The sequence below is a fragment of the Caenorhabditis briggsae genome, assembly GCF_000004555.2.
Source record: "Caenorhabditis briggsae complete genome, chrI, whole genome shotgun sequence".
Lineage (NCBI taxonomy): Eukaryota > Metazoa > Nematoda > Chromadorea > Rhabditida > Rhabditidae > Caenorhabditis > Caenorhabditis briggsae.
In genome coordinates, this window is record NC_013489.2 from 13195189 (window position 1) to 13210685 (window position 15497).

Genomic DNA, 15497 nt, shown 5'->3' on the forward strand with positions numbered 1-15497 from the left:
CCAGAAATTTCAGAAATTCAAAAATCCCGAAATTCAGAAATTCGGAAATTCCGAAATTCCAGAAATTTCAGAAATTCAAAAATCCCGAAATTCAGAAATTCTGAAATTCCGAAACTCCAGAAATTTCAGAAATTCAAAAATTGTAAAGGCAAAAACTCAGAAATTCAGAAAGTCGGAAATTCCAGAAATGCCGAAATTCCAGAAATTTCAGAAATTCAAAAAGCCCGAAATCCCGAAATTCAGAAATTCCGAAAGCCCAGAAATTTCAGACAGCCCACCACCTTTAACGATTTTAGATTTTTTTTTTGAAACTTTTCAAAATCAATTTTTGTTGATTTTTTGAAAATTTGCGATTTTCAGGCATTCCAGCAAGTTCCCGCTTGGTTGTGACCGATTTTTAGTCATTTTTCGATTTTTTTTTCCTGTAATTTCAAGTCATTTTGAGCCATTTGTCTTGCTAGTTGATTTTGGACCATTTTGAGTCGTTTTCAACAATTTCTAGGGCATTTTTATGCAATTTCCCACCATTTTCAACTCTTAAAACGTTAATTTCTTCTCCGTTCCTTCTACTTTCCTCAAAATAAACAAACACTGTGACCATCTGTGTATTTGTGATGATGGTGGTCAGCGTCTCCTCCTTCTCTCGTGCAGACAGAGAACTTATTTTAGTTCTCTCCGCCGTTTTCAAGTACCTAACCTCCTTTGGGTTTTAGTGGTTTATGAGGCGGCGAGAGTACGGTTTGCTTCCGGTTTTAGACACTTTTTGGTGTCTGGGAAAGGTCAAAAATGGTTGTAATTAGGCTAAAAATAGTTTAACCGACTTGAAATAGGTTTCAAACATGCGAAAAATCGATCTTAAACGACATAAAATGCCCTAAATTCAACTGAAATCGTAGCTACAGTAACCCCTCGAATCGGACTACAAGACTGACAAGTAGAGGGTGCGCCTCAGAAATTCCAATCATGATTAGTAGTCCGTAAAATGTCTTATCATTATCTCCTGCCGGTCTGATTTGTCAAGTTGAGAGTTACACAATGCGACAAGGGAGGAGATCAGATATTATAGATAAGATAATAGGTTGAAAAGGAACCGATTAGATAGGTATAGGTGGCCTAGGAATCCAGGAAAGTTAGGCCAGCATTGAATTCCAGATTTTTAGCTGTCTTTTAAGAGAGAAATGTCCTAGGAATCCGCCTGGCCTAACTTCCCAAATTTCGGATTTCTAGGCCACTCTTCCTTCTTGCTCATTCCTAACGATTTTGAAACCTTCCTTCCCGCCCACACGTTTCTTTTCTCTCACTGATAAAAAAGTCAATTTTTCCTATCACCACCATCACTCTCCGGCAAATACTCATTAGCTTGATGATCTTTTGCTAAATGCTCACTTGCTAAATATGCTCATTTGCTAAAATATTCTCAATTGCTAAATTTCACATTTGCTAAATTTTGAACATTTGCTAAAAATGAAAAAGTGGAAATTTTGCTGTTATTTGCTAACTTCAGTACTTTTTGACTGAATTTTTTACAGAATATTCCGGTTTTTGCTTTCAATTTTAGGCTTAGGCTTAAACACCTGTTTCAGCCTAAGCCTTCAATTTGAACAAAGATCATCAAGCTAATGAGTATTTGCCTCACTCTCCTGTTGTGTTGAAATTGAATGTTCTCTGCGTCTCTCAATTTTACCCACTATTTCCTTTTTATTTGGAATTCTGCGTCTCTCAAGGTAGAGAGCTTCTCGTGTGATTTTTCACAAGATTTGAGGTTTGCTTTGAGTTTGTTTTATGCTGAGCAATCTGGAATTTTGGACCATTTGAATCTTTCCTAAGCCTCAGTAAAATTCTTTCCTAAGCCTCAGTAAAACTTTCCTAAGCCTCAGTAAAACTTTCCTAAGCCTCAGTAAAATTCTTTTCTAAGCCTCAGTAAAAATTTCCTAAGCCTCAGTAAAATTTTCCTAAGCCTCAGTAAAAATCTCCTAAGCCTCAGTAAAATTTCACCTAAGCCTCAGTAAAACTTTCCTAAGCCTCAGTAAAAATTTCCTAAGCCTCAGTAAAACTTTCCTTAGCCTCAGTAAAATTTTCCTAAGCCTCAGTAAAAATTCGATGTTACTGAGGCTTAGAAAAAAGCTGAAAATGGTCCGTTTCGGCTCAAATTTTTTGCAAAAAATAATTAATCTGCCTACAGTAACCCAATCTCACAATCAGTGAAAAAAAAAGTTTCTAAAAGCCTCAGTAAAATGGCATTTTCGGCTCATTTTTTGTAGTTTTTTCCCTTCTGACACCTCTCTGACGTCATCTGATCCTGTCTCCGCGGGACCATAAAGGTGTGGTCGCGCAACAGTAATCTCGGGCGGTCCCTTTTATATGGATACTGTGTTGATATTTGATCTTCTCTCCAAGTGACACCTTCCTCTTTTCGACCGATTGAGAGGGGCAAAAGAGAGGATTAACAGGTGTGGGGTCACTTTTATGCTGAGCAATCGCCTATTTTTATTGATCAGATTTGGAGAAATACCTTTTTGGGTACTGTAGCTACGATTTTTAAGCATTTCGAGGTCGATTTTAGGCGTTTTTCGCTGAATTCAGCTAGATTTTTGGCAATTTTAGATCGTTTTAACTGATTTTTGGCTATTTTAGACCGATTTTAGGCTGTCTTGAGACCGATTTTCGGCTATTTTAGACCTATTTTAGACTGTTTTAGACCGATTTTAGACAGTTTGACACCTTTTTTTCTGTTTTACAGTTTTAGATCGATTTTAAACAGATTTTTGGTTGTTTTAGACCGGTTTTAACCGATTTTTGGCTATTTTAGACCGATTTTAGGCTGTCTTGAGACCGATTTTCGGCTATTTTAGACCTTTTTAACAGGGTTTTGACTAATTTAGAACGATTTTCGGCTATTTTAGACCTATTTTAGACTGTTTTAGACCAATTTTTGGCTATTTTTTTTCGTTTTGACCGGTTTTTGACTGTTTTAGACCATTTTAGACCGATTTTTGGCTAATTTTCGCTTATTTTTCTTCGTTTTTTTCTCGATTTTTCCTCCTATGTCCCTTTAAATTCCCCGATTTTCAGCTCTACTAACCCCCAGATTCTACTCCTACTCATCATCACAATCACACCTCCTTCCGAATGCGTCTTCTCCTTCTCGTCGGGGTTCTACTTGCCGCCACGTGGCAAGTAGGTTACACCCGTGCGCCGACGTTTCCAGACAAATCGAAATCAGCGGCTGATGCGATAAATGAGCCGAAGGGAGAACATGTGTGTACTGTCAAGACGATGTAAGAGTGGTTTTGACCCCAAAAAACCCCAAAAATCATAGAAATTGACTTGGAAAATTCGAAAAATCGAGATTTTTGACCCCAAATTCATAGAAATCGACGATTTTTAGCCAATTTTGGACCAGAAAATCGAGAAAATTGACCCAAAAATCATATTTTCAAGCGTTTTCAGCCGGATTGCTCAGCTTAAAAATCCATATTTGCGATTTTTCCGGTCAAAAAGTGACCATTTCCGATGGCAAACATTGTTTCAAGTGTATTTAGTACAAGGGGATTAATACAGTACTACAGTATACAAATAGAGAGGATTACTGTAGTTTTTCGGGATCAGCAATCTCTTTTTGAAGTCAAAAAATGGGATTTTAGGCCAAAAATACACCAAAAATTCCAAAAAAAAAAAATGTTTTTTTCAAAAATTTTCAAATTGCCCGCCGAATCTAAAAAGTCCCAAAAATTCAAATTTCTTGCAGCGTCGACGACTACGAACTACGAAAAGTGATACATCAGGTGGTCTACAACGATACCGAGCAGTGTCTGAACCCGTTGACCGGTTTTCAGTGCGTTGTGGAGAAGTGAGTGCCTGGAAAAGGCCTGAAAGACCTGAAAAAGGCCTGAAATGATAAAAAAAACATGGCCTCAAAAACCCCAAACATGGTTGAGAGCGGCCTAAAATTGACCTAAGCGTGATTTTCAGATATTGACCGATTTTGAACCTATTTTAGCCGATTTTTTGTGCTTTTTCATCCTTTTTAGGCTATTTTTAGCCTAGAAATCTGTATCTTTGATCTAAAATCACCCAAAGTTGGCTAAAAACTAGCCTAAATTGGTTCATTCTATTCTGAAATTGACCTAATTTGAAAATTTTCGATTTTGTCCATACTTGTAACGGGCCGGGCCGGGCTTTTTCCGGAATTTCGGAGGCCCGGCCCGGCCCGGCGGGCCCGTCATTTCACTAGTTTCGAAATATTCAAAAAACACATAAGGGGGGACCCTTATGTGATTTTTTTCGAACAAAAAATTTTTTTTCGAGTTTTTTGATCTTTTTTGATCAGACAGACAAACAATCTGAAATACGAAAAAAAAATGGAAAAAATTATATTGAGAGCTCAAAATTTGGCTCAAAAATACAGAATTTTTGACCCTGGGCCTTCCGGGCCGGCCCGGGCCTTGAATATTTCCTCAGGCCCCCGGCCCGGGCCCGTAATTTTACAAGTATGATTTTGACCGATTTTAGACATTTTTTGGTCATTTTAAACGTAAAAATCCTCCGTATTTGTGAACGTTTTAGGCCATTTTCTGTTATTCTGAACTGAAAAATACCTGAAATTGGTTAAAAACTACCTAAAATTGGTTAATTTAGGCCTAAAATTGACCTAATTCTGATTTTTCGATTTTGTCCGATTTCAGGCATTTTTAGGCATGTCTTAGGTAATTTTAAACGTAAAAATCCGTATTTTTGAGCTTTTTAAGGCTATTTCAGCCTGGAAATCTGTATTTTTTGATCTAAAATCACCCAAAATTGACGAAAACCTAGCCAAAATGGGTTAATTTAAGCCTTAAATTGACCAAAGCGAAATTTTCAGATTTTGACAGATTTTTTCCGATTTTAGACGGTTTTAGGTAATTTTTAACGTAAAAATCTGTATTTTTGAGCGTTTTAGGCCGTTTTTAGCTTAGAAATCTGTATTTTTTGATCTAAATGACCCATATTTTGCCAAAATTAACACGAATTGGTTAATTTCAGCATAAAATTGACCTAAGCGTGATTTGTCGATTTTGACAGATTTTGCCGATTTTAGACATTTTCAGGTCATTTTAAGCCAATTTTTAGCCTAAAAATCTCCATTTCCAGCCATTTTCAGCCCGAAAACCACTGAAATTTTCAGACGCGGTCAAAAAGCCTCTTATCAACGTCAGCTGGTGCAAAAAGAGAAATATATCAAACAGTGTTGCGAAGGGTATTATCAAACCAAAGATAATCAATGCCAGCCGGACTGCAATCCACCGTGTAAAAAGGGAAAATGCGTCGAACCCGGGAAGTGCGAATGCGATCCCGGATTTGGTGGAAAAATCTGCTCTAGTTGTGAGTTTTTCCCATTTTTCTCTTTTAATCTCACTCCAAGCGAGCTGCAACTAATATTTTTGAATTTCCTGCGTCGAGAGCTTCGAAATGAGTATACGCATGACCTACTTTGCTCGATTTTTAATATTCCGGTGGTCCCACCGGGATACTGTAGTTTTCGCGGCGAGACCCACTTTGAAAGGAAAGTAGTCATGATTATACTCATTTTGAAGCTCTCAATGTGCAAAATTCAAAATTCAAAGTTTCAAGACTACTGTACTTACAGTGTTCGCGAAAACTACAGTAACCCACAGCGGGACCGCCGGAAAACTACCCTTCAAAATTTGAAAAATTCCCATAACTTTCTTAATTTTTGCTCCGAACAACCTAAAACAAGAATTTTTGAATTTCTCACGTCGAGAGCTTTAAAATGAGTGTACGCACGACCTACTTTGATTTTCGTTAGGGATTACTGTAGTTTTCGTGGTGAGACCCAACTTTCATCAAACCTAGACGTGTTTATATTCGTTTTGAAGCTATCAACGCCCCGAATTCAAATTTCTAGGTTTCAAGACTACCGTACTCGATTTTGACCACTAAATTGCTCATTTTTCAGCCTGCTCCATCGGAACGTGGGGTCTTGGATGCTCCAAAAAATGCGACTGTGAGAATGGAGCAAATTGTGACCCAGAACTCGGCGACTGTATTTGTCCCTCAGGATTTCAAGGGAAACGCTGCGAAGAAGAGTGTCCAATCGATAAATGGGGACCGAATTGTGTCAAATCGTGTCCCTGCCAGAATGGTGGAAAATGTAACCATGAGGGAAAGTGTGTTTGTACCGATGGATGGGGCGGAGAGTACTGTTTGAATAAGTGTGAAGAGGTAGGTCGAAAAATTGGCTGAAAACGCTGAAAATCGCTGAAACTAGACTTCAAATAGGCCTAAAACGAGCTAAATGGGCTAGAAAGTCATAAAATCGGCCGAATTCGAAATCAGCTCGTCGACAGCTTCAAAATGAGTATAATCATGGCTAGTTTTGCTTCAAGTCGGGTCCCACCACGAAAACTACAGTAATCCCCGAGAAAATTCAAAATTGAGCAAACCTAGGCATGGTTATACTCATTTTGAAGCTCTTAACGCGGGAAACTCGAAAATCATGATTTTAGCTTGATTGGCTCGATAAATCTCAAATTTTCAGCCGTTTTTGGGGTTTTTTTCAGGTTTTTCAAAAAATTGCAAAAATTTAAAAAGCACTCTAACTCGTTGAATTTTCATCATTTTCTCCTGAAAATCGGAAATTTGAATTTTTCGCGTCAAGAGCTTCAAAATGAGTTTAATCACGGCTAGTTTTGGTTTAGGTTGGGTCTCGCCACGAAAAATACAGTAATCCTAGGAAAAATTCAAAATCAGGCAAACCTAGGCATGATTATACTCATTTTGAAGCTCTAAATGCCCCAATTTCAACAGTCGAGTTTTCAAATTGCTTTGAGCGAAATTTAGAAAATTATGGGACTTTTTTCAAAATCCCAACAAAATTTCACCTAAAAACCCCATTTTTCTCTCTTAATTTTGCTGTTTTTCTCTCTTGAACCTCCATTTTTTAAATTTACACGTCGAGAGCTTCAAAATGAGTATAATCATGGCTAGTTTTGCTCCAAAGTTGGGTCTCGCCACGAAAAGTACAGTAACCCTAGGAAAAATTCAAAATCGGGCAAACTTAGGCATGATTATACTCATTTTGAAGCTCTAAACGCGCCAAATTTGAATTTACATGTTTCAAAACGATATATTCAGTTTTAAGAAAGTTATCAAAGTTTTTCAAAAAAATCAAAATTCTGAAATTTCCATTTTTCCAGGGCAAATTCGGTGCCGACTGCAAATTCGAGTGCACTTGTCAAAACGGTGCTACGTGTGACAATACGAATGGAAAATGCCTGTGCAAATCGGGTTTCCATGGTGCTCTCTGCGAAAAACCGTGCTCCGAGGGCTTCTTTGGAGCCGGATGCACCCAGAAGTGTCAATGTTTGAATAATCAGGATTGTGATAGTGAGACTGGAGAGTGTAAATGCATTGGATGGACCGGCAAACAGTGTGATATCGGATGTGCAAGGGGACGATTCGGATTGCAGTGCAAACAGAAGTGCACGTGTCCAGGGTTGGAGTTTCAGGTGAGAATCTAGACTAAAAATGACCTAAAATCGGTCCGAATTGACCACAAAATGGCCGAAATCTCGATTTTCGGTACTATGGCTATCAACTTCCCCATATGGTACCATGGCTATCGTGGAATCCTGTTATAATCACCATGAATCCCACTCAGTTTCATGGCCGCTACAAATCCTACCATAGTGGCCATGGTGACGATTTTAACGTATGAGAACCATGATAGTACCAAACGGGGTCCATGTTGACCATAGATCCCGTTTGGTACCATGATGAGAACTATGAAACACTTTCCATAGTTGTCATGGGTCAAGTATGGTACCATGGTTACAGCAGTTACCATAGCCCACCATACATCTTACAGCAGTTACCATAATATCATATGCGATTCATGGTGACCATTGTACCATGTGAGAACTGTGGGTACCATGGTTACCATGAAATCCTACCATGTTTACCACAAATTCCGTTTGGTACCACGGTTACCATGGTAACATACAGGTTTCATAATAACCAAAGTAGTCATAGTGACCATTTTACGATATGAGAACCATGGAAGGATTTTATGGTAGCCATGGTACCCAACGGGATCAATAGTAACCACGGTTCTCAAATGGTATAATGGTCACCATGGGTCTCATATGATATTATGGTATCTGTGGTAACTACGGTAACCATGGTACCATATTTGTTCCATGGTAACTATGGAAAGGCTTTCATAGTACTCATGGTACCAAGCATGGTTCCCATATAGTACTTTTGGTACCATGGCCGCTATGATAGGATTTGTAGTGGCCATGGAACGGAGTGGAATTCATGGTAACCATGGAACCATATGGAATCAATGGTGTGGCAGGATTCCATGGTGACTATGGTACCATATGGAGAAGATGGTAGCCATAGTAACATATTTGACCGACAACTTTTTTCCCAATTTCCAGGACTCCAACGCCTCTTGCGACGCGAAAACGGGCGAATGCCAATGCGAGTCCGGCTACAAAGGTGCCAACTGTGACGAACGCAAATGCTCCGCAGACACCTACGGCGCGGACTGCTCCAAACAGTGTTCGTGTGTGATGAGCAATACCGTAATGTGTGCCCCGAACACTGGCTTCTGTCGCTGCAAACCGGGCTTCTACGGAGACAACTGTGAGCTGGCGTGCTCCAAGGACTCATATGGACCGAACTGTGAGAAGCAGGCGATGTGCGACTGGACTCACGCATCGGAAGCGGACCCGGCCAACGGAAAATGTGTGTGTAAATCGGGAAGGAGCGGTGCGAACTGCTCGCAACCGTGCCCCATCGATTTCTACGGTCCGAATTGTGCGCTACAGTGTGAATGTAATGGAAGAGGGATTGGTTGTCATGGTTTCGATGGGAAATGCAACTGCGCTCCAGGCTACACAGGTAAACTATCATTTTCTAAAATAGTCTATTTTAGGATTATTTTAGGCCAATTTTGGACCATTTTTGGCTAATTTTAAGCAGTTTTAAGACCTTTCTAGGTCATTTTAAGCCAATTTTGGACAATTTTAAACCAATATGGACTCTATTTTCAGCCTTGCCTAATATCGTCCAAAAATTTCCCGAAATCGGTCCAACCATTCGCCTAAAAATGACGAAAGTTAGCATGAAATAGTCCAAAAATGGCCTAAAATCGTCCAAAATTTGTCTAAAATGGTCTGAAAATAGTCTAAAATAGACGAAAATATAGTCCGAAATCGGCTTAAATTGGCCTAAAATAGTCTACAGTAGACGCAAAATTAGCTTAAAATAGTCTGAAATTGACTTAAAGTGACCTAAAATGGCCTAAAATAGTTCAAATTTAGCTTGAAAAAGTCCAAAATCGGCCTACAAATATGTCTAAACTAGCTCAACATTGGCCTAAAGGTGCACTGTTTTTTGAATCATTCCCAGTTAATTTTAGACCATTTTAAGCCGATTTTTCAGGCTTCAGTGGTCCGGAATGGTCCAAAAAATGGTCTAAAACAATCCAAAAACGGCCTATTATGGTCTAAAATTGGTTAGAAATCGCCTAAAACAGTCTAAAATGCTCATGAATTGTCTTGAGGTAGTCCGAAAATGGTCCAAAAATGATCGAAAATTGCTCAAAACAGTAGGAAAAAAGTCCAAAAATTGTCTGAAATCGGCCTAAAATGGCCTAGAATTAGCTTAAAATGGTCCAAAATTGGCCCAAAATAATCCAAAACGGCCTAATATGGTTCAAAATTGGTTAGAAATCGCCCAAAATTGTCTAAAAATGACCGAAAATCCTCCGAAAATTGCTCGAAATAGTCCAAAACTAGTCCGAAATTGGCCTAAAATGGCCTAAAAAGGTCTCAAAACTGCCTAAAATTAGCTTAAAATGGTTCTAGAAGTGTCCAAATTTGGCCTAAAATAGACTATTTCAGCCAATAAGCCAAAGAGCATCAATCTAATGATTATTATTCACAGGTCATCGATGCGAACATCACTGCCCGGCGCTTACCTTCGGAGCGAATTGCGAAAAACGATGTCAGTGTCCGGCTGGGGTGGGGTGCAATCCAATCACTGGAGAATGCGAGTGCCCAGCAGGCCGGCAGGGCTTAAAATGTGATATCTCTTGTCCAGAAGGCTCCTATGGCCCCGAATGTAAGCTCCATTGCAAATGTGTCAATGGGAAATGTGACCCGGAAACTGGAGAATGTTCCTGTGAGCCTGGCTTTGGGGGAGCCGATTGCTCGACGAGCTGTCCCAAGGGCAAGTATGGGGATGCTTGTGAGCTCAGCTGTGATTGCTCAGACTCCTACTGCTCCCGGCAAACAGGAAAATGCATTTGCCCCCTTGGAAAGAAAGGAACTCTCTGCGATCAGCCCTGTGAAGCGAACACCTATGGTCCCCAATGCCAGCTCACAACCACCCCATCCCAATGTGCTTCCACAGATCCTCGCAACGGAGTCTGCTTGACCTGTCCACCAGGATCCTCTGGCCACCAATGTGAACAGAACTGTCCCCAAGGAACCTATGGGACAGATTGCGCCTCAAAATGCGCTTGCGCTGATGGAGGCCATGGTTGCGACCCGACGACAGGAGAATGCATCTGTGAGCCTGGCTACCACGGAGCCACTTGCTCCGAGAAGTGTCCAGACGGGAAGTTTGGGTATGCATGTGCCCAAAACTGCCCGAAATGTGCCGCCGGTTCGAGTTGTGACCATATCAGCGGGCAGTGTGTGTGCCCTGCTGGCCTAGAAGGCGCCACGTGTACTCGGCCGTGTGGTGTCGGATTCTGGGGAAACGGATGTCGACAGGTGTGCAGATGTACGTCGGAATTCAAACAGTGCAATGCGCAAACCGGGGAGTGTAGTTGTCCGGCAGGTAAGCGGTTTTTTCAACGATTTCTGGGGAGAAATTCGAAAAAAGGAGAGAAAACGGACCATTTTGAGCTCTTTTAGGTCATTTTAACATGGTGGCCTTGAAATCCCAACTTGAAAAAGTTAGGCCACCAAGTTGAAATGGCCTGGAAATAGTCTCAAATACCAATTGTGGATTTTCTAGGCCATTTCAACATGGTGGCCTAGAAAACTGAAACTGCAAAAGTTAGGCCACCATGGGGAAATAACCTAGAAATAGCCTAAAATGACCTTGGGGTGATTTTAACGTGGTGGCCGAACTTTTACAAAATGGGTTTTCTAGGCCACCATGCTAAAATGACTTAGAAAATACACCAGGGTAATTTTAGGCCGTTTCTAGATCACTTTAACATAGTGGCCGAACTTTTGCAAGTTGGGTTTTTCTAGGCCACCATGTTAAAATTGCCTAGAAATAGCCTAAAATGACCCTGATGTGCTTTTTAGGGATTTCAACGTGGTGGCCTAGAAAATCCCGACTTGCAAAAATTAGGCCACCATTTCAAAATGACCAGAAATAGCCTTAGTTTTCTAGGCCACCATGGTGAAATGACCTAGAAAACTCAATAGTTGCATTTTGAGCTTCTCTAAGCCATTTTGAAGTGGTGGCCTAGAAAACCGCCAATTTGCAAAAGTTAGGCCACCATGCTAAAATGGCCTAAAACAGCTCAAAATGGTCCGTTTTCGCTCGATTTTTTTTTTGCAAAAAATCATAAATCGAGACTACAGTAACCCGTATTTTTCTGCAGGATTCCAAGGCGATCGTTGCGACAAGCCGTGTGAGGACGGCTACTACGGTCCCGATTGCATCAAGAAGTGCAAGTGTCAGGGAACGGCGACGGCGTCGTGCAATCGGGTCACCGGCGTGTGTATCTGTCATCCTGGATTCACCGGAGAGTTTTGTCATGCTTGTGGGTTTTTGAAGTTTTTGAAAAATATTGATTTTGAGCCATTTTGAGCCAAAAATTCAAAAAATTCCAAAAAAAAAAAATTTTTCGAAAAAAAAAATTTTTTTTTGGAATTTTTGGAATTTTCACAGTCAAATTAGTCTAAATTGGGCAAATTTAAGCCCTGAAAATCCCCTAAAACAAAGCTACAGTAACCCAAATTTCACTACAGTATGCCCCGAATCAACGTTCGGGCTCCGATGCTCCAAAGAGTGTCCGAAAGACGGCTGCGGCGATGGATATGAGTGCGATGCGGCCATCGGATGTTGCCACGTGGACCAGATGAGCTGTGGAAAGGCGAAACAAGAGTTTGAGGCGCTAAATGGGGGCAGAGCCAAATCCTCAGGCGCCACGTGGCTCCTAATTTTGTTCATTATCGGATTATGTGGAGTTTTGGGGCTGGCAGCACTATTCTATCGAAATAAATATCAAAAGGAGAAGGATCCAGACATGCCGACTGTGTCGTAAGTTTTTTCTTGCTTAAAATAGGCTGAAGTTGTCTGAAACTCGCCTAACTTTGCTCCAAGCGATCTGAAACTATGATTTGTGAATTACCCGCGTTGAGAGCTTCAAAATGAGTATACGCATGACCTACTTTCCTCGATTTTGAATTTTACTGGGGATTACTGTAGTTTTCGTGGTGAGACCCAACTTTGAAGCAAACCTAGTCATGATTATGCTCATTTTGAAGCTCGCAACGTGAGAAATTCGAATTCCTAATTTTCAAGATTACTGTACCGACCGTATTCGATTTTGAGCCCTTAAAACATAATTTTTCTATAATTCCGAAAAAAGTCTCATAGCTCGCCGAATTTTGCTCCAAGCTTTTCGAAACTACGATTTTTGAATTTCCCGCGTCGAGAGCTTCAAAATGAGTATACGCATGACCTACTTTCCTCGATTTTGAATTTTACTGGGGATTACTGTAGTTTTCGTGGTGAGACCCAACTTTGAAGCAAACCTAGCCATGATTATACTCATTTTGAAGCTCTCAACGCGCCAAATTCAAATTTCGTGTTTTTAAGATGGTTGGGGAGAGGGGTGGGCTGTACCTACCGTATCCCGATTACTGTAGTTTCCTTTAAAAAAACGAAATTTTCAGATTCCACAAATCGCCGAATGCTGAGGACAACCGCGAATTCCAGAATCCGCTCTACAATCGTCAATCGGTGTTTCCGGATTCTGGAGCATTCTCTGGAAGTTCAGAAGGAGGCGTCGGAGCCGCGCCAGATGGTCTGTTGACACTGGAGGAAGAGGATCTGGAGGATAAGAAGATTCATGGGGGCGGAGCCAGCAGAAATATGAGAAATCGTGAGTCCTTGGGGTTAGAAATGGTCTGAAAATGGCCTGGAAATGGTCCAAAAGTGGCCTAAAATTGGCTTAAAATAGCCTGAAATAGTCCAAAAATGGTCTAAAATGGCCTAGAAGGGTCTAAAAAGGTCCAACATGGTCCAAAAATAGTCCAAAATAGACCTAGAAAGGTGGTAAAGTGGCCTGAAATTGCTCAAAATGATCTTAAATGGACCAAAAATAGTCAAAATTAGTTCTAAAATTGGCCTAAAATAATCCAAATTTGGCCTGAAATGATCGAAAAATGGCCTAAATTAGCTTAATATGGCCTAGAAGGGCCTAGAAGGGCCTAAATTTGACTAAAAATCAAAAAAAAAATTTGTTCGAAAAATTCAAATTTAATTTCTTTTATTTTTTTTTTAAATTTCGCGCCAAGCCAAAATCCTAATTGCTCATATTCCAGACGACTACGCTTCACTGGACGAAGTCGCCGGCGGCGAAGGTGGACCAGCCACGTCGTCTTCATCTGGAGTCCAAAACAGAAGAGGTCAGAATTCTGGTGACGTCAGAAGGCCACTTCTGAATTCAGAAGACGTTGACGATGACGATGAAGATGAAGATTTCGAGGAAATTCCACACGAGAATCGGAATTCTACAGTAGTCGTCGGCCCTACAACAACTACTGGTTCATGATTTTTTTTTGCTTTTGACTGAAATTTTTGACTGAAAAAAAAATTTCAAACATTTTTTTCTATATTGCATGTTTGTATAGGATTTGGCGGAAATTTGAATTTTTCGAATTTTCGAAAAAAAAATTTTTTTTGAAAAATTCAAATTTTTGAATTCCCGCCAAATCTTTTTTTTCACTAGATAATTTTGCATGATTTTTTGTGTATTTTTGTGGCATTTTTTGTGTTCCCTGGTGATGGTGTGTTTAAAACCGCGAATTTTGAATTTTTGAAAATAAAAATTATTCGAAAAAATTCAAATTTCGCGCCCAATCTTCCTCTCACTGGTTCTCTCTCTCTGGTGTCTGTGTCTCTCAATTTTTTACACTATTTCTCTCTCTCTATCTCATTTTTCCGATTGTTGTGTTGTTGTGTGTGGGCCGGCGCCTTGGAATCCGGTTCACGTGTGGTAAGTCATCGATTTTCCTCTGTTTTCGGGATTTCGGCCGGAAATTAGGCTTTTAGGCCGAAAAATTCGGCCTTTTCGGACATCAGAAACCCCAGAAATCGGGAAATTTAGGCCTAAAAAAGTTTTGAGACTAAAAAAAATGAAAATTTTGAAATTTCAAAATTTTTGAATTTTTCAGAAGTTTGGACCGAGAAATCCTATAAAATCGATTTTTCGACACTTGAAAACCCGAAAAATTGAATTTTTCGACCAATTTTACCTCTATTAATGTGTACAGTAACCCACCTGCACATCAAACTGTGTTGTTTTGTGAATTGTGAAGTACAGTACTCACGAAAAACAATTCTTTTTTCAAAAAAAAAAAATTCAAATTGTGCTCTATTGAAAAAATAAGAAAAAAGCAAAAATTATCATTGGAGCGAAATTCAAAATTTTCAGAAAAAAATTTCAAAAAAAAATTTCTTTCAGAAAACCCATACGCCCACATTCCATCACCGGACCCGAATATTCAGAATTCGACGAATTCCAGAAGAGCTCAAGAGAATTTGTATACTTGAATTTTTGGAAATTTTGGAAAATTTTTTTTTTTTTGAATTTTTCAAATTTCCCGCCTTTCTCATTCCCATTATTTTTCTCTACTTACGGTGTACCCCCCCCCCCCATTTTCCCCTCTTTTTTGGCATTTTTCTAGCCCGCGAAACTCAAATTTTTCAAAATTTTCTGTACTATAATTTTAAGCCCCGCCCCCTTTTTCCATGAACCCCGGTGCTGAAAAAAATTACTAACTACATTTCTAGTGTTGTTCTTGTGTATGATGATTTTCTTGTATTTTGAATTTTTTTCAAATTTCCCGCCAAATCGTTTTTTTTTTGAATTGTGTGCTTTATTTACGGATAGTATCACTGTATTTATATGATATTTTTACGCATTTTCATGTACAAATTGATAAATTTTTCGAAGAAAAATCAACAGTTTGAACACACAGATAGACATTTTGAACAAGCGCGCTCCGTTGAGAAATTTTGAAATTTCGAGAAAATTTTGGAATTTTCTGAATTTTTAGGATTTCTCCAATATTCTAGAAATTTCTGAATTCTTTTTTTTCAATTTTTCAAATTAATTTGGAAAAAAAAACTTTGAGAATTCTTTCGAAAATCACAAAAAACCCAAAACATTCGAAGATTCTTGAGATTTTCAAAATTTTTCTATTCAAATTCGAACTTCCCGCCGTTTC

At 39.5% G+C, this 15497-nt stretch overlaps 1 protein-coding gene across 1 annotated transcript; it reads left to right on the forward strand.

The window, feature by feature from the left end:
- Window positions 1-3129: 3129 nt before the first annotated feature.
- Window positions 3130-14820, forward strand: Cbr-ced-1 (the record flags this gene model as incomplete). The annotated part of the gene is made up of 12 exons (XM_045241432.1): window positions 3130-3278; window positions 3749-3850; window positions 5165-5361; window positions 5957-6222; window positions 7197-7508; window positions 8445-8910; window positions 9958-10857; window positions 11639-11800; window positions 12009-12300; window positions 12939-13147; window positions 13590-13783; window positions 14665-14820. 12 exons carry the CDS (start codon window positions 3130-3132, stop codon window positions 14818-14820), a joined length of 3405 nt encoding a protein of 1134 aa, XP_045095815.1.
- Window positions 14821-15497: the final 677 nt, after the last annotated feature.